The sequence below is a fragment of the Colias croceus genome, chromosome 7, assembly GCF_905220415.1.
Source record: "Colias croceus chromosome 7, ilColCroc2.1".
Taxonomy (NCBI): domain Eukaryota; kingdom Metazoa; phylum Arthropoda; class Insecta; order Lepidoptera; family Pieridae; genus Colias; species Colias croceus.
The window spans coordinates 2,269,735-2,295,833 of record NC_059543.1 but is presented as its reverse complement, the minus strand read 5'-3'; the positions used below and the strand labels follow the sequence as shown (position 1 = coordinate 2,295,833).

General features: G+C 32.7%; 2 protein-coding genes and 1 long non-coding RNA gene across 5 annotated transcripts; 1 reads left to right on the top strand and 2 right to left on the bottom strand.

The window, feature by feature from the left end:
• Positions 1 to 6,751, top strand: LOC123693420. Of its 2 annotated transcripts, none has more exons than XM_045638509.1 (9): positions 1 to 109; positions 2,139 to 2,289; positions 3,118 to 3,261; positions 3,633 to 3,853; positions 4,052 to 4,579; positions 4,648 to 4,989; positions 5,294 to 5,534; positions 5,771 to 6,070; positions 6,232 to 6,751. In XM_045638509.1, exons 2-9 carry the CDS (start codon positions 2,178 to 2,180, stop codon positions 6,636 to 6,638), a joined length of 2,295 nt encoding a protein of 764 aa, XP_045494465.1. In that variant the 5' UTR covers positions 1 to 109; positions 2,139 to 2,177; the 3' UTR covers positions 6,639 to 6,751. The 2 variants fall into 2 exon arrangements, with proteins under 2 accessions (XP_045494465.1, XP_045494464.1); XM_045638508.1 differs by having other exon boundaries at positions 10 to 138.
• LOC123693415 (exosome complex exonuclease RRP44) lies at positions 6,740 to 26,099 on the bottom strand. Of its 2 annotated transcripts, XM_045638501.1 has the most exons (16): positions 25,899 to 26,099; positions 25,400 to 25,728; positions 24,934 to 25,130; positions 24,386 to 24,612; positions 23,281 to 23,557; positions 21,957 to 22,127; positions 21,246 to 21,361; positions 20,592 to 20,706; positions 20,246 to 20,386; positions 18,669 to 18,793; positions 18,164 to 18,331; positions 17,674 to 17,880; positions 11,312 to 11,532; positions 10,138 to 10,306; positions 8,345 to 8,485; positions 6,740 to 7,066 (listed from the first exon to the last, which is right to left on the bottom strand). In XM_045638501.1, exons 1-16 carry the CDS (start codon positions 25,950 to 25,952, stop codon positions 6,788 to 6,790), a joined length of 2,937 nt encoding a protein of 978 aa, XP_045494457.1. In that variant the 5' UTR covers positions 25,953 to 26,099; the 3' UTR covers positions 6,740 to 6,787. The 2 variants fall into 2 exon arrangements, with proteins under 2 accessions (XP_045494457.1, XP_045494458.1); XM_045638502.1 differs by lacking the exon at positions 20,246 to 20,386 and having other exon boundaries at positions 20,451 to 20,706.
• On the bottom strand, positions 15,527 to 15,850 carry LOC123693433. Its single transcript, XR_006751685.1, has 2 exons — positions 15,798 to 15,850; positions 15,527 to 15,673 (listed from the first exon to the last, which is right to left on the bottom strand). It is a non-coding gene; the product is annotated as an uncharacterized LOC123693433 (long non-coding RNA).

Below are 26,099 nucleotides of genomic sequence, written 5' to 3'. Positions count from 1 at the left end.
CAATAGCCAGTCTACACTCTACAGTCGACACCCACAAGCGACTTGGTACACAGTCGACCGCGGTTGCTCCACGACACACTCTGAATAATTTGTTTTGTGAAAACATTGTGTAAGTGAGTTAATTGTGTTGTGTTTACAGTAAGTTTTTTATAAATATTTTTTCAGTTTTGATCGTGTAAACTTTTCATTTATAACTTAACTACATCGGTTTATATCAAAAGGTTATCTTTTACAATTATTTTCGTTCGTATAAAAATATTCTACTTAATTCGTCTAATCCTCATGTAAAGTGCTTTCATTATTAGGTATAACGTTAGTTACCTAGTCTAGTATGGTCAATCTTTATATAAAAATATTTTTGTTGGTGAAGTTACATGTCCCATTAGGCTTTAGGAATAAAATATGCAACTACAAATTTAAATATTGACTTCGTTAATTGGGTCAATTTTAAAGTTATTTCGACGCTTGTTTCTTTTTCATATATAAAAAAAAATAAAGGAGACTTAATCTATAACGAAACATTAAGAATAAATTAAAAGGTAATCTTTAATGAATTAAGTGAAACCTACAGGTAATTTTTACCACGTATCGCAATATAATAACAAAACATAATAAGTACGGCAATTAAGAACGTGTATAAAATCCGTTTATTGATTACTTGAACAGAGAAAAGGATGATTATTAAATTATTCTAGCAAAATAAACAAACATGTTAAGAACACATTTCATGAAAGCTGAAATTTCGAAATTTCTTATTATGCGTGTATAAAACATATTTAAAATATTTGGCGAAATAAGGAACGCTCTTGACCCCTAACCAAAATTGTTACTGGATGCACAATCATAGGTAAAGTTAGTTGATTGTCTTTCTTTCACTTAACTTCGTGACTCTCCTAAAGGTCACCCAGCGCGCTCTTATTATTATCAAATAAAGATAGAATTGATGTTATCTCCAATAGTAAAACTAAATGGGGCATGATAGTTGTTTTATAATAAGATAATACTAGATAAACTAGTAGGTTATATTAAAACGTTTAACATTATAATCATTTTATAATACACGCATGCAGAGATGACTAGGTATGTATATTTTGTAACTTTGTTTAATTAGGTACTTGTAGGATATAACTAAGTCAAAATAAATCATAAAGGTACTTCTCATTCGACATACGATGTTCTAATTTCTACCACGATACCCTTTTCACCTTGCATATAAGTAGTAAGTAATGTAATAAAAAAATATATACCTAATGCACTTTAGTCATTAGTAACTATTCTCACACCAACATAATATTTTGGAAATGTAACCCACGAACACAGTGACCACCAACTTAAAGTAATTTATAGTTTTAAACAATCATCTAAAAAATTTGTTCTTATTGCCCCTCTTTTCATATTTTTCAGGTGACCCTTTTATATGATTATTTATTACTTTATTGGACGGATAAGTTTTAGCTTAAGTTTGAAAAACGGCCCTAATAGATAGATACTTATGTAATTTGCATTTTAATTTAAACTGTAATCACAGTTTTACAATACTTATATTTGCTACTGTAGGTAGGTAATCGTATTTACGTAAAGTTCTGCAATTCGATTTTTATTGTATTTCGTAGCATTGACTTTGAGAGACGGTATGTAAATGGAGAGAGCTATCGATTTACCTCAAAACTAAGAGAAAGTAACCATTTCCACCTCCATACTGTCTATATGTATTAAAGTATTATTATAATAGCCAGTTTCTCGGTTCTCGCTGATCAATGTGATAACACCTTTAGTTAATATATTAAAATCAAAGTCAATTTTATACATAAAAAATAAACATTTTTGGTAAAACTTTGTATTTGATTAAAATTATTTAAAAGGAAAATAATTAGGTAATTAATAATTATGTTTTAAATAATAACGTTGTTTAAATTCGATCATAATATTATCTCCTCAAACATTTCTAAGTAAAATAAACATCAGTCGACCTTAGTTAATATTATTGACCTAATTTGGTGTCCACTAATTTCTGATAACATAGTGGAGAAATCTCATGAGACTTAAAATAATCAATTTAACTAAATCGAAATATTCCATAATTTTGATAAATCGCTTTATAAATAAAACAATTAATTTCTCTAATTTATGTTTTACAGGTATAAGATTTTATCTTCAGTTTAAATAATTACTTAAAAATGAGGAGACAGCCGCTAAGTTTCAGATCAAGATTGAGAGAGGAATTCTATACATATTGTGCTTTCTGTATTGCCGTGTCTGCTCTGCCTGCACTCGCACTATCGTATGTTGGTAAGTTATTAATCATTTGAAACAATATATTATTAAAATTAATGTTTTACTGATTATTTGTTGTCAATTAATTAGTTTGTGGTTTAATTTATATTGTTAACATTTACGTGCGTAAATTATTAGTCAGGAGGTCAATGTAGTGTCCACTGAAAATCAGTGGAGATCTAAAGTCACACAAATGTGATTAGATTTTCATATCACTGAGTGAACATTTAATATTAAATGTAATGTTATTTTGTATTTCAATAATTCTTACGTGTATAGTTATATAGTTTCTTTTTTTCTTATTTGTAAGCTCAAAAATGGCGCGTAAATAATTTTTCTACTTCGCCATTATGTAAGAAATAATATGATATATGATTTATTTGAAATTCGGCATTTATATAACAGTTGGCAATTTACTTTTTTTTTAATATTTATTTGCATAGGAACAGACTAAGATAGCGATTTATGTTGATAATTCGAAAGGTCAATGGCCTCGCCGATTAAGTATCATTGAACGATTTCGAATGAAAACAATTTGCCTATCGATATCGATAATTAATTTCCGTAAATAATAAAATCATTTCGATGCCGGTGTAGCGGTGATGAAATTAGCGTATCTTTAGAATAATTAGGTTTGATTTCATATGTAGAAATCAGGCCTTGTTTGATCTATAGTTAAGTTTACCAATCAATATTTCTTTATTATTTTAAATGTGAATTAAAAAAAACATTCAACATTTTTTAAAATAACTATTTTCTTAATTTTATTAAAAAAACCGGGAAAATTATTCGCAACAATTAATTCCAACGCATAAAACTAATGTTATTAAACTGTTTTTACAGTTGTTAGAATAAGCAAGCACTTATGGATAAAGTTACTTGCCAGCAAATATCCCAGTTTGGAATTTATAAGGACAGACACAGTCCGCTCCTTACTGGACACTCACAGGAACCAGGGAATTATCAATGTTCTGTTATGCGTTAAAGGTAAATATTTGAAGGTATTAAAATATAATTATAGCCCTAATTTGGTACTGTTTCGTAATCGTATAACACCCAGTAATTGACGATGACTGTTTATATAACAGGTGATTTAAGAACAATAAATTTTTACTACGTGTCCAATGAACTCATTCATTTATGGATCAAGTTTTGACTTTCAATGTAAAAACATAATAGTAGAAAATAATGAGGTCTCTACACTTCAATTCCCTTCGTCTGGCCACCTCTGTAATAAACTAATGGCTACAACTTGAACCATTTCCATGAGATAGCTCGTAGCACGAATATTTTAAAAACCATCACTGTATTATAGAAGCCTATATTTTCTAATCGATATTATTTTTTATTATTCGCAGGTACTCCCAATATAGATGATATTAAACTCCAATTATATCAACACGTCATTGATAGAAGGAATCAAAATGGTGATCTCATGTTCCCTCGACTGCGGCAACTCCTAGTGTCTTGTTGGGGCAACTATGCCTGGGACAAACACGTGCCTTTTAGACCTGATAATCATGTACTAGTAGCCAATGCAATTTATAGAGGGAGACCTGTTACAGATACTAATATACAGGTTGGTATATTTAGTTCATAAACTTTCCATCCATACTATAAAAGTATATAATATATCCATACCTTCTATCTGGTCTAAAATTTACCAAAGTCACAATAAATTAACAAATAATTAAAACACAACGTTAACCTATTACAATAACATTGTTCTTTTAATTTCGAAGGAAAATTACTAACTTGTTGTTTGGGTTCATTCCAGGATTATATCAGCGATATAATATCAAAATATTTTCCTAGTGATCATCCTCCTTGGCAGTATATAATAATTTCCTGTGTATCAACAGAGCCAAAGTATTACATACTCATTCGAGCCCATCATTTACTGCTCACTGGGAAAAACTCGCTTAACATTGGAGATTTTCTCCTTATGGAACAACTGCCAAATCGATCACTAGACCGTGATATCCGACACTTGAGCCCGCTAGCACAACTATTTCCAACACCGTCCGCTATTCCAGAATTATGGTCAAAGTTAAATGAGAGCCTATCAAATATATGGAATGAGTTCATTTGTGAATATGATCCGGTAGAAAGCCCTCGGGCCTTGAAATCATTACCTGGAGCATTCCATGTTGCTGGATTAGTCTCCATATCAGTAGCTAGCGCGTTAAGAGAAATTTCCAAAAAGAGATTTCAAGAAAGAAACGGCCCAGCCGAGTTGTCGGCAGCTAAATTCGTTCTAACCGTGCAAAAAGAATGCAAACGAAGGAACTTAACTTTTCCAAAGGTATGCGACAAATTCTTCTTTAAAATATATAAATTATTCTTGCATTGATTTCAGTTTTGTAATTACAGATAATTATTTCACCTCTTGTAACAGTGGACCCTCGGAAGTGGCCAAGAAGAATGATAGATGCAGCATTGACAACTACGAAAATTTTTGTAACGCTACCCTTTAGAATGCGGGATGAAATCCTGGCTCTCAATGAGTTAAAAAATACAGGACAAGTTCGTCAAACCCATACGTTGACTTGGAAGTATGGAGATTTGATTCAATTGTTTGTCAAAGCTGTGGGTGAAACAATCAGGGGCACGGTAGAAGCGTACAGGGCTCCTCGAAAGTTATGGACCGATACCATTGGAGCTGACGATGGAAAGCGGCATTTGTTGCAAACTATATCGTTGTGTGGAAGGAAGGTGAGATATTGTCTGTTATAGAAAATAAAATAACACAATCACAAAGTGATACATTTGAGATGAAAACAATTACAGCTTATTTGACACGACATGTTAATTTCTACAAACCTATTAGTATATGTATTTAGTTCTATGTTAGGTCAAGTAATTGATTGAATAAATCATTTACCATCAAACTATTTAAACTCAACAAATATAAAGCCTTAATATAGTGCACAATGAAAAGTAGTTGTTTCCATTTAAATAAATTAGAAAATTATAAATTTGTATTATTATAATCAGTTAATTTCTATGTTACTTTCAGGTAACCTCATGGTCCAGACCAGTCCCTCGAGCGAACATAGACAGAGCGGCCCGAGCTCTCGGAGTATCATCTACTGATATAGCATTATTCGCAGCCACCGAGGCTCTGCGGGCATTCTTCGAACAGTCCCAATGTGGTACACCTGATTCTGTTCTAGTCACTGCAAGAGCCGCTTCAGAAGATTTTCTATTTACTTTTGCTGAAGGCAATGGGAAGAACTATAAGAAATCTAAAACTGGAGGTAAGGTGTTATGATTTAAATTATGATATCATTGATAAAATATTTGTAAAATAACCTGTTACGTTATGTTAGAAGAGACAAATAATAAGTCTTGGCCATAGTTTCACATTAGAAAGATTACACGATGATTTTGGTTGGCAATATTGAAATGTCTAATCTTTAACTTAACGATTCATTAATTTTAGTGCACATTATCTAGTAATAAATCTGCAAAATATCCCTCCTCATATTTCCAGGAATGGTCTGTCTATCTCTACCCGTTGGTGCTACACCACGCCGAATAGCATCCGTTGTAGAAGAAGCATGTAACAGGCAAGTTGCCTTAGCCGGTGCATGGGCTGCCCAGGCCCGCTGCGGAGCCCTAACACGCTCCGTGCCTTCGCCCTTCGCTAGACTGACTCTTAATGCACTATCCAGGAGATATGCGGTGTCGTACGCCGAAATAAATGCCCCGTTGGACTCGAGGCAACGGAAAACGTTGTGGGGACAAGAAGTGGATGCTGTTTTGTATTGGAGACCGCCTCAAGCTAATATAAGTAAGTTTGACAATTAAAAAACTTCAATTAAAATGGAATTGGTTAAAAAAATGCTTGATATCACTTAATATTCTTATTTTAGTTATTTGAATCCTTATATTTTAAAACATACAAAATTTTACTGTTTACGAAATAATTAAAAAACTTTACTCTTTTTTCAGGTATGTCGCTAACAGTAATTCAATACGCCGACACGGTTTGCTTAACCGTAATGGCCGACGCTCGTCTCACACCTTCACACACGATACCCACATCAAGATGGCCGACAGCAATCGAACAACTAGTCAACAAAATCGATCAACAAATCGCTCGAATTGCCGCGCAAGCTCAAGTCACAATACCACAGACTATACAACAGATAGAACCGAGCACTAGTCAAGTACCAGAGATAAGAGAATTCATACCAGAGACTGTTCGTATACCAGAGATTATAGAACCAGAACCAGAAATAGAAAACGGCATAGACGAATCACAGGAAGTCGAAACTAGTCAAGGAACTTTGATGCCGCCTACAACTTTAGCAGATAGTCCACCGCCAATAAGAAGGCATAGTTTTACGAATGAATAAATTTAATTTTAATTAGGATTGTACCATTGTGACTTTGGTTTAGACTGTTATTTAAGTTTGTATCTATGTTGTTATATTGTATTTTCAATGAAAAATAAAAGTTTTATTATAAATCATTTTTTATTAAACTTAAAGCGTTACAAAAGTAATTATTGCTTCGATTTCTTTTTCTTGCCCTTTCCTTCTGGCGCGTCTTTGCGTTTCTTCGTTTGTTTGTCTGTGGTATCCACAATCTCTATGACTTCTGTCTTGTCTATGATTTGCACGTCCATATCTTTATCTTCTACGTAACTAAAACCGGGTATGGAGGGTTTAACTAACTGGAAAACTAATTTCCTGTGCTGTAAGTTCGAACTGTCTAGACTCAAACGCACTACTATTTCGTCAAATGTTCGTAATACCACTCCATTGCATATTTGAACGTGTTCCTGTAAAATAACATTGTAGATAAAGTAACGATTGATAAAAATCTATACCAATATTATAAAGTGAAAAGGTTTGTATTTATGTATGGTTTTCACGCATAAACTACTGGACCGATTTTGATGAAATTTGGCACAGACAATCTTTAGACCCTGAGAAAGAACATAGGCTACCTTTTATTGCGAAATATGTACCACCGGCGAAGCCGGGGCGGAACGCTAGTTTAATAATAAACAAACAAATATAAAATCAAACGCATTTTCTTTATGACAGCAAACCAAGACTTTCTAGTCAAAATTTGAAGTCGTATTCAAGACTTCTTACTGTAGCACTTATATTCTAATTTCTAACTGCTTCGTACTGACACTATGCCGTAATTTACTATTTATTTTATTTATTTTTATTCTGTATTGTTCTTTGAAGCATTGATAAAACAGTATTCACGATTCATATAATAAACATAACACAAAAAACCACTTTATCTATCCTCTCTCCTCTATTTAAGGCCGTGTACGCGGTCCGTGCGCTGTTTGGCTCAAATATGTGATTTTCCAAACCAGATTGTCCATCAACCACTTATCTTACAAACATATGAATTACTAATAATTTTAGGAAATTTTATTGTCTATATAGTTAGTTAAGAGTTTATTTCAATTAATACAGTATTTGTGAATACCATCAAGATAACTGAGCCGATGATTACTTGATTTTACTTTTAGTGTCAATTTCGAAGCTAAAAATATCTGAAATTGCTGACAGATCTAACACACATTTTTTTTAACTAACTGCAAAAATCCTTATTAAAATAGTTAGTTAAAAGATTTTTTTATTTTGGACTCCTAACTTACGAAATTAAAATCCGAACAATGTGAATTTTTTTAGAAATTATAGTCGACAAAATGATTATTTTCACCAAGATATCTGACTTAGTTGAATATAATTTATACATATTGCAATAAAAGAACGTCTTACTTATAAGATAAAATTTAAAAAATCAACTAAGGTACCTCTATTATTTTTCTACAATTTTTTTTAAAGTACTATAAAACACTGCGCGCGACCCGAATAAAATCAGTCGGCAGCGAGCCTTTCCAGAGAGAGGACATGTTGCTCGGCGCTCTCCTGTGGACCTATGCTGTTCATAGTAAAAGGATAGCGCAAGCCGCGATCTATCGTAATAGATCGCGGAGATTTTGACTTGCGTTAAATTGAATAAGCCCTCTTAAGTTTAAACAAAACATTGACAACTACACCAAAAAAAAATCACAAAAATTACTACATACCTCTTCATTATAAACAAACTTATCGGAGGGCAGATATAAAGGCCCTTCCAGACCGTACTTCGGGATCAACACTTGTAAGGCGTTACGTTTCACCGCCAACACTACCGCTGATTCAATCTCAATACGATTTTTGAAGAGAATCTGTAAAGAAAGTATTATAAGAAATAAAAAGCGAAACCGGGTTAAATATTAGTTGGAAATGTAATAAGAATGTACTGCGATTCTACACAGCTACCTAATTGATGTAGGTAGTTGATAACAAAACGCAGCAAGTCAACGACTATTAGCAAAGTGAAGGTAGTGGGGTCGAACGTCGTATAAACAACGTTTTTGTAATAAACAAGGAGAAGAGTGGAATTTAAATGGCATCTGGCAAATATGATATGATTTCATATTTTAGATATATTATTATAAGAAATGCCTGCTGTCGCCTTTTCGCTACAACTTTTAAAAGGCCACTTTTCAAGGTATGTATATTAAATACACTTTGAAAAGTAAAAGACACTGTTATTTTGAATGTAAAACAATTTCACCCTTTTACAATTTACAAACTGACTAGTTACCTATAAGATAGTTACAATGTATAAAAAAATAATGTCAGAAGTACCAATACAAGATGTACGTGCCTTCTTATGTTTATTTATTTATTTAATATCTATTATAATTGTAACTGACACGAATGACCCAAACATCTCCTTCACACAATGTCATACTTTATGACGCTTCGCGTAAAGGGAATCCCGCCGCATTCATTTGTGACGCAATATAATATCACTAGCTTTTCACCCGCGGCTTTGTCCACGTATTTAATAAGAAATTCTCATATTTCCTGTTCCCACGAGATTTTCGGTATAAAACCTACCCTATGACATTTCTTAGGTCTCAAGCTATCACTGTATCCAATTTTATCTAAATCGGTTCAGTGGTTGAAGCGTGTAGGCAGACAGAGCTACTTTCGCATATTTTAGGATTATTAGACAATTTCTTTGGTTCTAGTGAGCTGCTCTGTCAACATTCAACGACATTTTAAATACACATTTAAAATGTGTATGTGAATGCAAAACTTTGATATTTTTGACAAAGTACTGGAATAGAAAATCCTGCTGTAATTTTTTTCAAACAAAATTTAATTTAAAGCCAAAATGTTCTATAGTCATATTGATAAAATAGTGTTTTTTATTAATTTATTATTATGAATTAACACTACTCGATCGATTTTCATGTTTCTATTATATAATATATAGGGTGTTCCGCCGTCAGTGTATCATGCTCACATGCTCATTATTTATTTATTTTACTTAGAGCACCAACAGCTTTTACATACAAGAGATATGCAGCAGTTAACGATAACATAAAACCAATTAAAGGTTCTCAACAACAATAACGTAACAATTATAACGCTATGATATATAAAAGAGCTAGATACGTTACCCGCTCTCTATTTTGGCAAGAAAAAACTCAGGTAAGTGCCCGAGTTTCACTTAGTCACGCACCATTCAGCGTCGTGGCTGGACGTTCTTTTTGTATTTTAATCGGCAGTTGTTATTACGAAGTACATGAGTGAGACATGTATTATGTCTCGTGCGTGAGAGTGAAAGAGAGAACAACTGTATTGGTGATAATGCGTTAGTAAGTAGGTATGTATTAGTTACGCTGTTTTTTAGTGCAATGATGTTGGCGTATGCCGCGTCTACTAGTATAATAGGTCATTGTTATAACGTAATAGTTTTACAAACGAAAAAAAAAGAATATTATCCCAAATAAACATTCAAACAAAATTCCAAAGTACCCACATGTGTGTTCAAAGCTACGGACGCCCGTCCCGCGTACTGCGCCTGTCGGTGCCGGTAGTTCAGGTTCTCACACAGGGAGATCGCGTACTTTGTGTCCAAAATGGACGCGTGCGTTGAGTCCGCGCCGATACACGCAGCTAGCAGACGGTGTACTATCACATCTGCGTATCTGGAAGGGAAGAGTTTTGGAGGGTCTGGTCAAATGAATTTATTTTTGAATGATATATTATGTATTTAGATATAAGTTACATATTATGTAATATCGACATGATTTTAAAAGAGCAACTATGGAGTTTCTTGCCGGTTCTTCTCCATAGATCACTGCTTTCCGAATCGGTGGTGAATGTTAAAAATAATTATGTAATGACGATTCGAAAGTGCTACTAAATAGTAGTCTAATAAATGAATGTTTGAGTTTGAGTTTGAAGTGAAACTTCTTTATCGGGGTTGGAAAAAATTTAGTGTAACATTTTTTCGTTACGCGTGACATTTTGCCGTTACGCGCCATCTTTTTTTTATCCCTACCACGCGTGATTCTACGTATTTCTGTAAAGTTGCATACTTATAGTAAATTATTTTTTGAAAAATAAGATCATAAAGAAGTTTCACTTCTTACGTGTGTACACTAGTACACACACACATTTTTTTTTAATAGTTAGTATCGATTTTTAAATGATATACATTTTTTGCTATGCAGCCATTCAAGCAAATCATCTAATAGTTAAAATTTAATCCAATATTCAGCAACTAATTTTTAATAAACGTGTACATATTTAATTACTTGTTATATTTTTTACTCTTTGTGGTAGTGTCGTGACGTAAAGTGCGTATAAATAGGCCACGCAAGCCCAAAGCTACTAAAGAATTATGGAAATTTACCCATAAAACTATTATAGTTAGAGTCTATATTTGCACCCACCTACGAATCAGTGACGTAAAATGCGTATAAATAGGACACGCAAGTCCAAAGTGATAGAGTAACACGCTACTATAGACTTTTGGAAAATCACCTTTAAAGCTAAAGACTTTTGGAAAATTCATCCTTAAACAGTATCTATATTTGCACTCACCTAAGAATCGTCGACGTAAAGTGCGTATAAATAAGGCCCACAATCTCAAAGTTACTAAATTCGCCTCTAAAACTATTAGGAATAGAGTCTACATTCACACTTACCTACGGATCGGCGACGTAAAATGCGTATAAATAGGACACGCAAGCCCATAGTGATAGAACTCCTCTTGTGCTATACTCCCACTTGAGAAGTAAACCGCTTGCTGCATGCAACGGGTTGCCATTATACGCAATAACGTGTTGAAAAATGGTCGTTCTGGTATTATCGCTTCGTTGAGAGATTTGGAGAACGCTTTGTTTGTTGATACGTCAAGATCGAAACCCTGGAAATATTCAGTGTTTAGTGTGGGGAATCCTACTAATATTATAAATGCGAAAGTTTGTATGGATGTTTGTTACTCTTTCACGTAAAAACTACTGAACCGATTACAATGAAATTTAGCACACATATAGAGGGTAACTTGGATTAACACATAGGATAGTTTTTATCCCGGAAATCCCACGGGAACGGGAACTATGCGGGTTTTCCTTTGCAAACGCGGGCGAAGCCGCGGGCGGAAATTTAGTTGGATATATTTATAGTACATAAATGTATTAACGGAAATCTTAAATTTACTTAGTGTGTCTGGTGAATTAAATTTTTAGCACATACATAAATAATATTTAGATTTTTTTTTATTATATAGATTACAGACATTACCTTTGTTGAGTAGGGGAGATATTTTCAGTCAAATTTAATTATGGACCAAAATGTTTATGAGAATATAGAGCCTCATATTGCAGCAAGACATTGGTATTCAATTTGAAGTAAAAAAAAAACAATGTAAATGGTAAATTCATGTAAATGGTAGCAATAACATTGCTAATCACCAGAACTTATACAATTTTGGTCAATTTTAATAAACATTAATGAATTCATTAGTACAGAAGACTCCTATCATCTTACATAAGATTTTTTTTTTTACAAAATAAAACATAAATCATGAAATTGTAGATAATTTGCTGTATGCCGCGCCACGCCAACATTGGCTAACAACATGAACTCATTTACCATGTAAATAGTGCCTAGAATGCTTTGAACACTATTCTCCCCTCTATTTTTTAAGCTATTGCATAGCTTCTATCGCGGGCCTTGAGCGCGGGGACCGAATCGAGAAATTCCGTAACGAAAAAACCTCACGCTCCCCACTCCGACGGGCGGAGGTGTGGCTTGAAGGCATAGCATGCAATAGCGCAACCGCGGCAGTCCCCGAGTTCCCCTATATAATTGAGTATTTGAATTAATTTTTTTTGTGATAAATGGAAAGATTATGTATTAGTTTTATAACAAAACTGTTTTTATTTTATTTTTTTTTGCAATAATTCAAAAGTTATTTCAAAACAAAAATTAGTCTTTGAATCCAGTACCGAAAACGCGCCGACAACTCCCGAAGCGTCACCAGAGCGCGTGTGACGTCATAATGTTAGTTTTCACTCATTGCAGTTGATAGAAAAATAAATATAGTTTGAAAAACTAAAAAACACGCTTTCAAGATAGATACTTACAACTAAAAAGTAGAAAATAATTCTTAATCTAGGCATCAAGCAATAACCAATACATAGTATTTTTGTGGAAAAAGCGTGGGGCGCTTTTCATGAGCTGATCGTATTATAGATAGGTATCTACATTCTACATGGCCACCCCACGCTTTTTTCACAAATATTGGGTTGAAATCGTGTGTAAAATAGTTACACATTGTGTGGCCATCCTTATCAGGATAATAAGATAAATTCATGAAATTATTGTATTGTTACGGGTTTTTATAAGTATTCAAAATTTAAATTAAATCCGTCGGTTTATAAACCGGAAGGAAGTTAGCGCGGAAAGTTTTTTTTTTTTAATTATTAATATCTCAAAAAATTGCTCCTTAAATGCTCCATCAGAATCAGTAATTGCTCCACTTCTATAATTATTAGTTTATTTATAATTAATTTTTAAAAAAATCCAAATACTGAAAACTTGATTTCCCTATAGAATGAAAAATATTCACTTTTCATAAAAAATTTTTTTGCAAAAAAATTGCTCCTTAAATGCTCCATCAGAATCAGTAATTGCTCCACTTCTATAATTATTAGTTTATTTATAATTAATTTTTAAAAAATCCAAATACTGAAAACTTGATTTCCCTATAGAATGAAAAATATTCACTTTTCATAAAAAATTTTTTTGCAAAAAAATTGCTCCTTAAATGCTCCATCAGAATCAGTAATTGCTCCACTTCTATAATTATTAGTTTATTTATAATTAATTTTAAAAAAAATCCAAATACTGAAAACTTGATTTCCCTATAGAATGAAAAATATTCACTTTTCATAAAAATTTTTTTTGCAAAAAAATTGCTCCTTAAATGCTCCATCAGAATCAGTAATTGCTCCACTTCTATAATTATTAGTTTATTTATAATTAATTTTTAAAAAAATCCAAATACTGAAAACTTGATTTCCCTATAGAATGAAAAATATTCACTTTTCATAAAAATTTTTTTTGCAAAAAAATTGCTCCTTAAATGCTCCATCAGAATCAGTAATTGCTCCACTTCTATAATTATTAGTTTATTTATAATTAATATAAAAAAATCCAAATACTGAAAACTTGATTTCCCTATAGAATGAAAAATATTCACTTTTCATAAAAAATTTTTTTGCAAAAAAATTGCTCCCGATTTGCTCTATCAACTACAAAAAAAATTATTTAATTTTGATAATTTTTACAATAATTAACTGAAAAACTATGTTTGCATAGTAAACTACTGCGCTGTGACGTCATCAATTATTGTCGTTGCGACGCATAAGGGCCATATTTACATGTATCAGCACTGCAGCGATATGTATAGACCTTAATGTTTATGTTTTCTTATTTATATTATTCACTAGATTTCCGCCCGCGGCTTCGCCCGCGTTTTCAAAGGAAAACCCGCATAGGTAGTTCCCGCTAACGCAAACGATAGCAACTTGACACCGAAAGATGAAACAAACGACTGAAACACAAATTAATTGATAATTACTTGAACTTTTAATAATACGAATAAACGTACGAGTTTAGGGATAGGTAGGGAAATGTTTATAAAAAATACCTATAATAAGAATGATTTAAATAGGTACATAATAGAGGTAATATCTGTTCCTTGAAATTTTGCTAGATGAAAACTCAATAATTAAAATATGGCGCCTAGATATTCTTAGAGTATAATTAATAGCAACATAAGGTAAGTACTAAGTATTAAATAATAATATTATTATTCCCAGCATAAAACTTATTAATGTCATTTTAAGGTAATTAATCATATTAAATAGTTGCTCTTTTAAAATCATGTCAATATTACATAATCTGTAACTTATATCTAACTTCATAATATATCATTTTCATCTTCCATATATTCCTTAATGCTATATTAGGCTCTCTGAACTAATATATTTTTTACATGAGTTTTACCTGAATTTAGCACTACCAAACTCTTTAATACAATGTGGAATTCTGTTGTAAAAGCGTATACCTAGACCCATAAATGAATTTTTAACTTTGGCTAACCGGTAAAATGGCATTTCAATTTTATTTCTGTTCCTTGTGCCATAACAGTGTTTATCTCCTACTCTTGTGTGTAAGTCGGCGTTTTTGTGTACATGCAAAATATTATTAAATATATACTGTGATGGTACAGTAAGGATACCAGTATTCTTAAAGAGATCTCTTAGCGAGTCCCGAGCACGTAAATTATATTATATAGAGCGAATGGCTCTTTTCTGTAAGATAAATATAGTTTCTATATCTGCTGCCCTGCCCCATAGTAGAATTCCATAGGACATAATACTTTTTATACACCATTACAATTAATCTAATATTGATTGTGTTCATTGGTTACATTTTTAAAATCTTCGTGTTTTATAAATTTATAAAGAATAGAAAAAATTCGATCACGAGGCGGGACTCGAACCCGCATAATTTCGTGATCGAATGTTTATATTCTTTATATTTATAAATTTATATTTATAAAGCATTTGAATGTCATAAAACCAAAAATATCAAATTCAATCTTCGTGTTTTGTGAATTATTTAATAAATCATTTACGTGATTCTTTTTTTGTTCGATGCGGGATGGTGTCGAATTGGTCCCATAAAAATTTTATTAGGATAGGCCCAGTATTTTATTTTATGAGCATTTTTGTCTGTATTTGTAAATGTTGCAAGTGCAAGTTTGAAGTCGGTTGTTTTTAACCACAGTTTTTAACGCAGTTATGTCTTGTATGTAAAACCTTTTGTCAAAAATAAAATTCTTTATAATTAGCACATATTTTATTATTTATACTCTAGTGAAAAATTTTCAGGTGATTATATAAAAGTAGGGCTCAATTTTTTCGCGAACCCTACTTCTAAATAATTACCACTCTTCAATAATTTAAAACTCCTTGACTGAATCCCTTCACACCCTAAAATAAAAAGTGCCTATTAATTTTTCTTATAGTAAACAGAAATTCAAATTCAATTATAAAAATACTTATTACCGATTTAATACTTTGATGATAATTGATAGTAGAAATATTTATTACTAACCTTGATATTGTTGTGGACATGATGAAATGTCTCCATATTATGTTATATGTAATATATATACGATGGTATACAAAAATTATTATCATTCGAACCTGCAATCCTAACTTGAAGACTCAATAAAACAAAAATTATAATTATTTCTTATTATTCTTATCATCAGAACCCTTTAGTTTCTGTGATCTGTGATCAGAACCAAATAATTACATGATAATAATTAATAACCTTTTAAGTAATACCATCCTACTAATCTATACTTCTATACTAATATTATAAAGAGGAAAGGTTTGTATGTATGTATGTATGGTTTTCACGCATAAACTACTATACCGATTTTGATGAAATTTGGCACAGACAATCTTTAGACCCTGAGAAAGAACATAGGCTACCTTTTATTGCGAAATATGTACCACGGGCGAAGCCGGGGCGGACCGCTAGTAATATAATAAATGCGAAAGTTTGTGAGGATGTGTGTGTGTTTGTTACTCATTCACGCAAATACTACTGAACCGATTCCAATGAAATTTAGCACACATATAGACCGTAACTTGGATTAACACATAGGATAGGTTTTATCCCGGTAATCCCACGGGAACGGGAACTATGCGGGTTTTCCTATGAAAACGCGAGCGAAGCCGCGGGCGGAAATTAGTGAATAATATAAATAAGAAAACATAAACATTAAGGTCTATACATATCGCTGCAGTGCTGATACATGTAAATATGGCCCTTATGCGTCGCAACGACAATAATTGATGACGTCACAGCGCAGTAGTTTACTATGCAAACATAGTTTTTCAGTTAATTATTGTAAAAATTATCAAAATTAAATAATTTTTTTTGTAATTGGTAGAGCAAATCGGGAGCAATTTTTTTGCAAAAAAATTTTTTATGAAAAGTGAATATTTTTCATTCTATAGGGAAATCAAATTTTCAGTATTTGGATTTTTTTTTAAATTAATTATAAATAAACTAATAATTATAGAAGTGGAGCAATTACAGATTCTGATGGAGCATTTAAGGAGCAATTTTTTGAGATATTAATAATAATAAAAAAAAAACTTTCCGCGCTAACTTCCTTCCGGTGGTTTATAATGGGTCTAAATCGAATCGAAAGGAGAATTGGTTACATACAAACATATGTTTTAAGCTGATAGCGATCCTTATCAGGATAAAAGGATAAATTCACGATAAATTTATGATATTATTGTATTGTCGTCGGACCTTGATAATCAGTGTTCAAAATTTGAACAAAATCCGTCGGTTTTAAGTGGGTTAATAATAATTCAGTGTTTTGATCTATTTAATTTTTTTGTTATTATAAAATTAATAAGTATATATTAATTATATTAATTGTTAATTATATTATTTAAATTTATATTGAAAATGGCGAACCTCAAAAGTTATCGTTTTGTACCATTATGTACGAATACTACAAAGGCAACTCCTGACAAAAATCGGTGATTATAAATATATCAACATCAAGAATATTATTTTAGGAACTAACTAACTAATTCGGAACCAACTAACAAATCGTATTTTAGCAATAAATTTTCAATATAGTAGTTTCAATAAATTTTCATTTGTCTAGTGCTAGTCACGTGTACAGCGTTTACGGCTATTACACCGAATAGCCGTAAACGCTGTACTGCAGTCAATAGCTATAACATTATGACGTCACAACTATAGTGACCAGTCACGGCGCGTTTTTAGTCACGTGATTTGAATTTAAATTTCATCAATTTTTAATTGCTTATAATTAATGGAAAAAAAAATTTGAAGTTTTTTGCATTAAATATCAATATTATTAATAATAAAGTTTTAAAATACATAAAGAAATCAATAATTTTTTTTTATTCAAATACTCAATTATACTCACTTGCTGAGCAGCGGCCTTCAGGAAAGTGTTGAAGTTAGCTGGCGGCGGTGCGGGGTGTCGCCGCAGCAGAGCGCTCTGTGGGAACTCGCCCGCTATGTGCTGAGCCACACTAACGTTTGCCAGCAACATGAACTCTTCTACCATGGAATTAGTGTCTAAAATGCGTTTCGCTTGCACCTCCATGGGTTCGTGCGTTTCGGAGTCCACCTGGGAGATATTAAGACATACTATTAAAAAGATTTTAACGGATTTTAAACGCGATTTATGCATATAATCTCAACGTTTCGCACACTTTGCAGCGTGGAGCGGTCTCTCCGTGACAACGCTCGCTCGTCGAGATAAGAATATATTGAATAAATCGCGTTTAAAATCCGTTTATATTTTTCATTTCTAAATGTATAATACTCATGTAAGAAGAGGAAAAATTATGGAAAATTATGACAAATACAAAAAAGAAAACATTTTAAATTACATTTTCCTTAAAACTTACCTCAAACCGTATCTCCGGGGAGGCCAATAACAAGGCGCCATTGTCCAATCTCTTCTGTTTGAGTTTCTTAGCTAACGCATTGAGAACTCTCAAAGATTCAGCTATTTCGTCACTTCTAGAACTATCTATTGCTATTTGTGCTTCTTCGTATGTCATCGCTGCGCGGGACTGGAAATTATTAAATACTACATACTTTTTGAGGTTATTTTTAGTGGAAAATAAAATAAATTGTTTTATAATAAATATCATTTGCATTCTTATAATGTGATTTTGATATAAATCTGTTACAAAACTTCGTCAGATATGCGTATAATATTGCGTAACGTAGTGAAAAATTGTTATATTTTCTTTAACAGTTTACACGTTTACACCAGTTAGATTTTAAACGGCATATTAATTTTACGTGTGTTTTGATGTAGTGAGATAAAAATCCAACAAAACATATTTTTTTTTATTTCCTGTATACAATATTATCAATAATTAATAGATAAATAAACGAACATACCTTTATAACACTCTTATGGAATTTTGTAGACAGCACGTTTGCGTTTTCGTCGACTTCCCAAACGCAAGAAAATGCGAGTCTTTCTTCACCGCCGCGTAACGAACATAAGTTAGAACTTAATAGATCTGAAAATAATTTAAATTTCATTATGTGCGTTATTTAATAGTTGACTAGCTTACCGCCCGTGGTTTCACCCGCTTTGTCAAAAACCTAATAAATTATATACTAAAACCTTCCTCTTGAATCACTCTATCTATTAAAAAAATTGCATCAAAATCTGTTACGTATTTTTAAAGATTTAAGCATACAAAGGGACAGAGAAAGCGACTTTGTTTTATACTATGTAGTGATAGTGAAGAAATGTATAATATGCCTTTGTCTGTGGATTTTGCAATAATGTGTTTTTGTAATTTTATCAAGCAGTAAAAAAAAATTATAAGGACGATTCTAGAAGTTGCATTTTTGAAGCAGTATCTAGTCAAAATAGATTGTCATAGTAAATATAACAAATGTGTTGGTAACATATTTTAAGAGCGCTTATTCAATTTAACGCAAGTCAAAATCTCCGCGATCTATTACGATAGATCGCGGCTTGCGCTATCCTTTTACTATGAACAGCATAGGTCCACAGGAGAGCGCCGAGCTACATGTCCTCTCGCTGGGAAGGCTCGCTGCCGACTGATTTTAATCGGGTCGCGCGCAGTGTTTTATAGTACTTTAAAAAAAATTGTAGAAAAATAATAGAGGTACCTTAGTTGATTTTTTAAATTTTATCTTATAAGTAATACGTTCTTTTATTGCAATATGTATAAATTATATTCAACTAAGTCAAATATCTTGGTGAAAATAATCATTTTGTCGAGTATAATTTCTAAAAAAATTCACATTGTTCGGATTTTAATTTCGTAAGTTAGGAGTCCAAATTAAAAAAATCTTTTAACTAACTATTTTAATAAGGATTTTTGCAGTTAGTTAAAAAAAAATGTGTGTTAGATCTGTCAGCAATTTCATATATTTTTAGCTTCGAAATTGACACTAAAAGTGAAATCAAGTAATCATCGGCTCAGTTATCTTGATGGTATTCACAAATACTGTATTAATTGAAAAAAACTCTTAACTAACTATATAGACAATAAAATTCCCTAAAATTATTAGTAATTCATATGTTTGTAAGATAAGTGGTTGATGGACAATCTGGTTTGGAAAATCACATATTTGAGCCAAACAGCGCACGGACCGCGTACACGGCCTTAAGAAATTCTACTAAAGCCTAAAACTTTACCTATTTAAGAAATACACCAAAATACCTATAAACATAAATTTTAAAATGTCTCGTGAAGTACTTAGGAGATTTTAAAAAACTCCTAAGTGCTTCACGAGTCGTTTACGACAGAGACAGTTGACGTCTTCTCAGTAGACCACCCCATCAACAAAATATTTAATAATATTCTGCTAAGACCGACCTGCAACCATATCAATCTTCATACTCACCAAGTAGACCGTAGTAGACCGTCTTTCGTCTTCTCAGTAGACCGCCCCAACATCTAAATATTTAAAAATAAGCTACTTTAACCAACCTGGGACCATATCAATCCTCTTCCCCACCAAGTAGACCGTAGTAGACCGGGACGCGGCTTCCTTATCCAGAGCAGTATTCGGTCTCACGAAGTACGTCACGTCCGCAATATGCACGCCAACTTCGTACTTGAGTAGACCGTCTTTCGTCTTCTCAGTAGACCGCCCCAACATCTAAATATTTAAAAATAAGCTACTTTAACCAACCTGGGACCATATCAATCCTCTTCCCCACCAAGTAGACCGTAGTAGACCGGGACGCGGCTTCCTTATCCAGAGCAGTATTCGGTCTCACGAAGTACGTCACGTCCGCAATGTGCACGCCAACTTCATACTTGAGTAGACCATCTTTCGTCTTCTCCGGCAGCAGTCTCGCGTGGAGAGCATCATCGATATCGGTACATCCAGGCGGGTCGACGGAGCAAACGCAAACAGAACGGAGGTCTACGCGCTTTTTGATTTCCTGTTAAAAAAACACGTTCAAAAAACTTTTTGAGTTATGGCAAAGAAACAGAAAAAGGAAGTATAAGTTATGAACTACTCAAAATATAGATAACTAGTTTACCGACCGCGGCTTTGCCCGTTTTGTCTAAAACCTAATAAATTATATACTAAAACGTTCCTCTTGAATCACTCTATCTATTAAAAAAACATCATCAAAATCCGTTCCGTAGTTTTAAAGATTTAAGCATACAAAGGGACAGAGAAAGCGACTTTTTTTATACTATGTAGTGATTAACAAAATTTATTTTGATTTGTTAATCAGATTGAGTACATGTAAATTCGGACTTTAAACCACTGCTATAAGGTTCAATTTATTTACCTATACATTGACTTAGTTTTAGCCGTTTGGTACGTTTTAAAAATACACCTTAGCGCAATGCAAATAAGCTTCATTTTGCTTTAACATTTGATTCTCTCAACTATAATTTGACAAACACATTTGTAGACACTTTTAAGGGGTTTTCTATATGATTTTGTATCTATAGTATAAATGATTACCTCTTCGGGTATAGTCCAATCATCGGGCGGTAGACAAGATAGTACTGCTTCGCTGAATCTCGCGTGCGGTACATCATGTTCTAGCAGTATCACTTCGTTTTCCGCGTCCTTATCACCTGAAATAAATATTTATAGTAACTTTACTCTTATTTAAAGCCATATAAAGTGAACATTAAATAGTGTATAACAGGCTTAATGGTGGAGTGATTTGAGAGGTCTGAGTACAAAGTTTTCTGGTTCCATCTTAATAGCAATTATTTTAATGGTAAGTAATTTAAAATATATGTATTTAAATTTATTTAGACCTACATTTACCAATAACGCGCCATTTACACATATCATTTTTGTGTTTATGTAATTTTCTGTGTCAAACGTGTGTACTACATACACTATTATATACATATATATATGTATACACTATTATAAAATGAAACCTTCCACCGCGTCTGTCTGTCTATCTGTTTGAAATAAACTCGAAAACTGCTGCACCGATTTTCATTCTGTTTTCACCAATGGATAGCGTGTTTCTTCAAGAGGAGTTAAATATATAATTTGCTGAATAGTAAAATAAAATAAAGGTATCTCACCAATAGGCCCCAAGGCCCTCACAAAGTGGCCCACGAGTATCCTTTGCGACGAAAGTACGTCGCTTTGCCGGCTTTCTATACGCACACGAAATATTCTCATCTAAATAATAAATTAATAACTCACCAATAGGCCCCAAGGCCCTCACAAAGTGGCCCAACGGGTAGCGGCTGTTGCGGGGCCAAGAGTCAAGCGCGACGAGTATCCTCTGCGACGCCAGCACGTCGCTTTGCCGCGTCTCTATACGCACACGCGGTATACGCCGCTCTGCAGGACTGAATAAGTGACGGGTGGCGCCTGGAAAATAATTATATTTGAAAAAAGTAATATATTTCTGTCATTCTGACTTTCCTGAGATTTATTGTATATGTATATATGACACATTATATGCCTTTTAATATATTATATTATTCTTATTTATATGTTTCTGCCGTAATATAAATTATATGCATTTATTTATTTATTATTAATATTTATATACTTCCTTATCTATATATTTATTTTAAGTACCTAGACTTAATTCTTTTTTAATATTAAGACGAACCGCAATCGCCGGTACAGCCTGAAAATCAGCGCTGCTTTTGTGCAGCATTTTGCTGAGGCTGTCTCTGTTTGCCTAATTGTAAGATAAATTTTATAATGTGTTTGGCTGTGTTTTTTTTTTTTGGCAATAATTCTTTTCTTTCTTTCTTTCTTTCTTCCATCCTTTGTTTGACAACTTTAATTTCCTAAAAGCTAGCGCGCAAGAGAAACTTTTGTCTCCGCAACTGTTTTGTCTCTCCCATCAACTCTTTAGGAAGTTGCGTCGCTACGTGCGCGCACTTTCTTACTAGCCCATAGAATTGATGCGAGAGCCAAAATAGTTGCGGAGACAAAAGTTGCTCTTGTGCGCTAGCTCTAATAGCGTTTCTTATAGCCAATTTGACACTTGTTGACGCATTTTTTTTTATTACGCCGCACGGTTTCACCAGCCGATGAGCCCGCCTCTCATAAATATTTTAAAAATAAATAATTAAAATATAAACATGACACAACTTTTTCTTTCTTTCTTATTAATATTTTTAACAATTCCAAACGTCCAATTAATTTTAACGATATTTAACATGGTTATAAAGAAAGGATTTCATTTCAAATTATAAAAAAACACTATCTACAACAGCTGTACACAACAGTAGTAAAGTAAATCAAACACAAACATTATCATGCCAGTATCAACATATCTTAGTCTCCTGTTATACTAAGGGCTGATTTTTCAATACTTGGTTAAAACTTATTCATTGAATAACGTATTTAACTACCATTTCAAAAATTTATTCTAATTGTCCGTATTTGACAGTTTACAGGTGACATTTTAAAATGTTCTTGTAATACTTTATTGGATAGATAAATTTTAACCAAGGATTGAAAAATCGGCCCTAAATTTTATATCCTTAAAACATCTCTCACATACCAGGGAACTTGCTCGGCATCAGTATACCACAGTACTGCCTCCATTTCCTCCGTATGATGCCGACCACCTTCCCCGTTGGACTGATATCAGCGCTCGCAGCTGACTTCGCACTGTTCAAGAGAATCGTTTCTTCTTCCAAACAATCCCCTGGATCATCAGCCTTGTCCTCTAGAACTATGTCACTCGGCTTCCTCCAATCTTCTTCGGGGAATATTTCGATTGCTACAATGTCTCCGTCGATCGCTCTGTTTATTCCGATGTGACCTTGTAACAAGATCTGTGAAAAAGTTATCTTATATTTTAAGTTTATCAAGTTAGATATAGCACTTTAGAATAAAAGAGCTTACTTAGTTATAAGATACAGTAGTCAGGAAAATGTGTATGCTAATGAGCAAATTGCGAGTCTTAAAAGTGTCGTATTCTAAGTGCACTTAGAATTATTAATAAAACTAAAACACGTTTTGTTTTGCTATTACATGGCTAATAGCCAAACAGTGTCATATCAACTTGATATCAGCAATTTCGCTATTCGTCAAGTACTTGTAGATGCTATTTCTTTTATGTTATATAAGAAATACGGCAGCATACATGATTGTTTTCTTTGCCTCTCTTTGACGTGACTAAGATAATTAAAAAATAAATTAACAAAATATTCCTCATTCTATTATGCTTTGTATATTATGCACAATGTAGCAAAATCTGAATTTTCATAACTTCATCCAAGATTAATTATAAAATCATTCCATTGGAAGCTATCCAAGTAAGCCAACATACAATAATAAACAAATAATTATTTCATACTTTGATATTCATTTTCATTAACCAACCAATATTAATTACAATGTTACTAACAAAATGACTTACAGTTGCTTTTTTTTTTAATTTAACAGGTAGTTAGTAAATGAAAAAAAAAAAATTATGAATACAAAAAAATCGATTACGAGGCGAGATTCGAACTCTGGACTGTCTGCCTTTCGGCTGCGATGGGATCGAAATTTTGCAGTGGGTTTGAATCCCGCCTCATTATATATTTATTTTTTTTCTTTAAAAGAAATATCATTTAACAGGTAAGACAGTGCTATAAAACTAAATATCAATCTCTTACCTGTTTTTCAAAGCCAGAAACAGACGCTGTGCCTTCCAAGAAATTATCTCTCGATGCATAGAAAGTACCCTGATACAGCTTCCCATTTCGTATTCCAGAGTGTATCTGTGACGGGGTAAGATGGGCAGGATACAGGGCGTCCTTGGAAACACTCTCAGGCATCACATTCTTTGACAGTTTGTCGACTAAGCCGGGGAAGCCATTCACGTTTTCTATGTAGTCCTTTACTGTAAATCATGTTTGGAAATTTAGAGGTGAAAAACACAGTTTGATTGAATATTTTTCTGATTTTTACCATGCATAAGAGGTGGCATAAATGAACCACGCACACAGTTGGTTCATTTATGTATTTTATTTATTTACTCATTCAAATTGGAAATGTGTTATGTCAATTACATGGATTTGCAGAATGCAAATTAAGTAGGTTGAAAATGAACTTTTATGAAATTTCTTCAGACCAAATATAATACCACTTAATTTGTTCAATACACAGTTAATTTCTTTTCATTGTAATATTACTGTTACTTCATAATCACAAAAATTCTAACCCGAGCAGCAAACAATGCCCTCCTCCTGCGCTAGTTTCCTATTATTCTCATCGTCAGTCAACAGTACAATCTGTGGGAACTGTCCAGCCACGCCTTTGATAGACAAATGTGTGGCGTACCACATAGCGGCCTTGCGAATTGCTCTATCGTTCCTGTCGTTTGGCTTCTCTCCTGGATTGCGTTCAATGTATGTGTCTCTGAAATATTGAAATTATTAGTCAAGTATGCATTATTATAGAAAAAGAAGCTAGGAAACATAAAAGACCACTTCTTGGAAGTGATTGTTTAAAAGAAAATTTCTATGTTAATATGTTCAATGTTAGAATCCATTCTCCTTCGAAATAGATCGACCGATTCTCATTAAATTTGTGTTCCTACTTCCTAGCAACATTTATAATTGTCATACACTAATTTAATTAATTCCTGTATAACACAATATTTTTATCCATATTTTAAACAAACATACTTATGATGCTCATTCACAAATGAAAAGAATTTCCTCTTCTTGTTCCCAATGACTTCTAAAAGACGTTGGAAAATAGCAGTGTTTTGATGTTTCACCTCATCTAGAACCGTTTGTAAAACTATCACATTTTTTAACGCATCATCTTCAAGAACGTCTATTTGATGTAGAACAGCATTTGTGTCAAGTATAATGTAGTGGTTATAGTCGAATAGTGCACAAATTGACTCTGGTTTTGCATCCAAAACATATTCGTCATTTTTATGCGGACACACATTACATGCTTCAGATCCACATAGTAAATCGTCCCTCAGGTAATGCTCTCTTACAATCTGAAAACGAGTTTTTTAGAAAATGTTACAAGTTCTTTAAACAATTTGGAAAACATAATAATTTTATGAATAGTAAATAATTATTTTATACATTCAAAACATTTGTTTTACAAAACTACTGTTTTAGTACTGTATAAAATATTGTAAACAACCTATAAAAGTAACCTCACTTTTAGAATATTCCCCCTCTTAGTTTTTGTTAAAAATGTTCTAGTGGTCCACATGTTTCAGAAAGTATAAATTATTTAAAGTTCTATTAACTGTAATTACTAGTTTCAGTATGTCTAACATCAATTTAGTTACAATATTAATAAAATTCCCATGACGAACTTTATGTTTACAAATTATTATAACATTCGACAGTTGACATA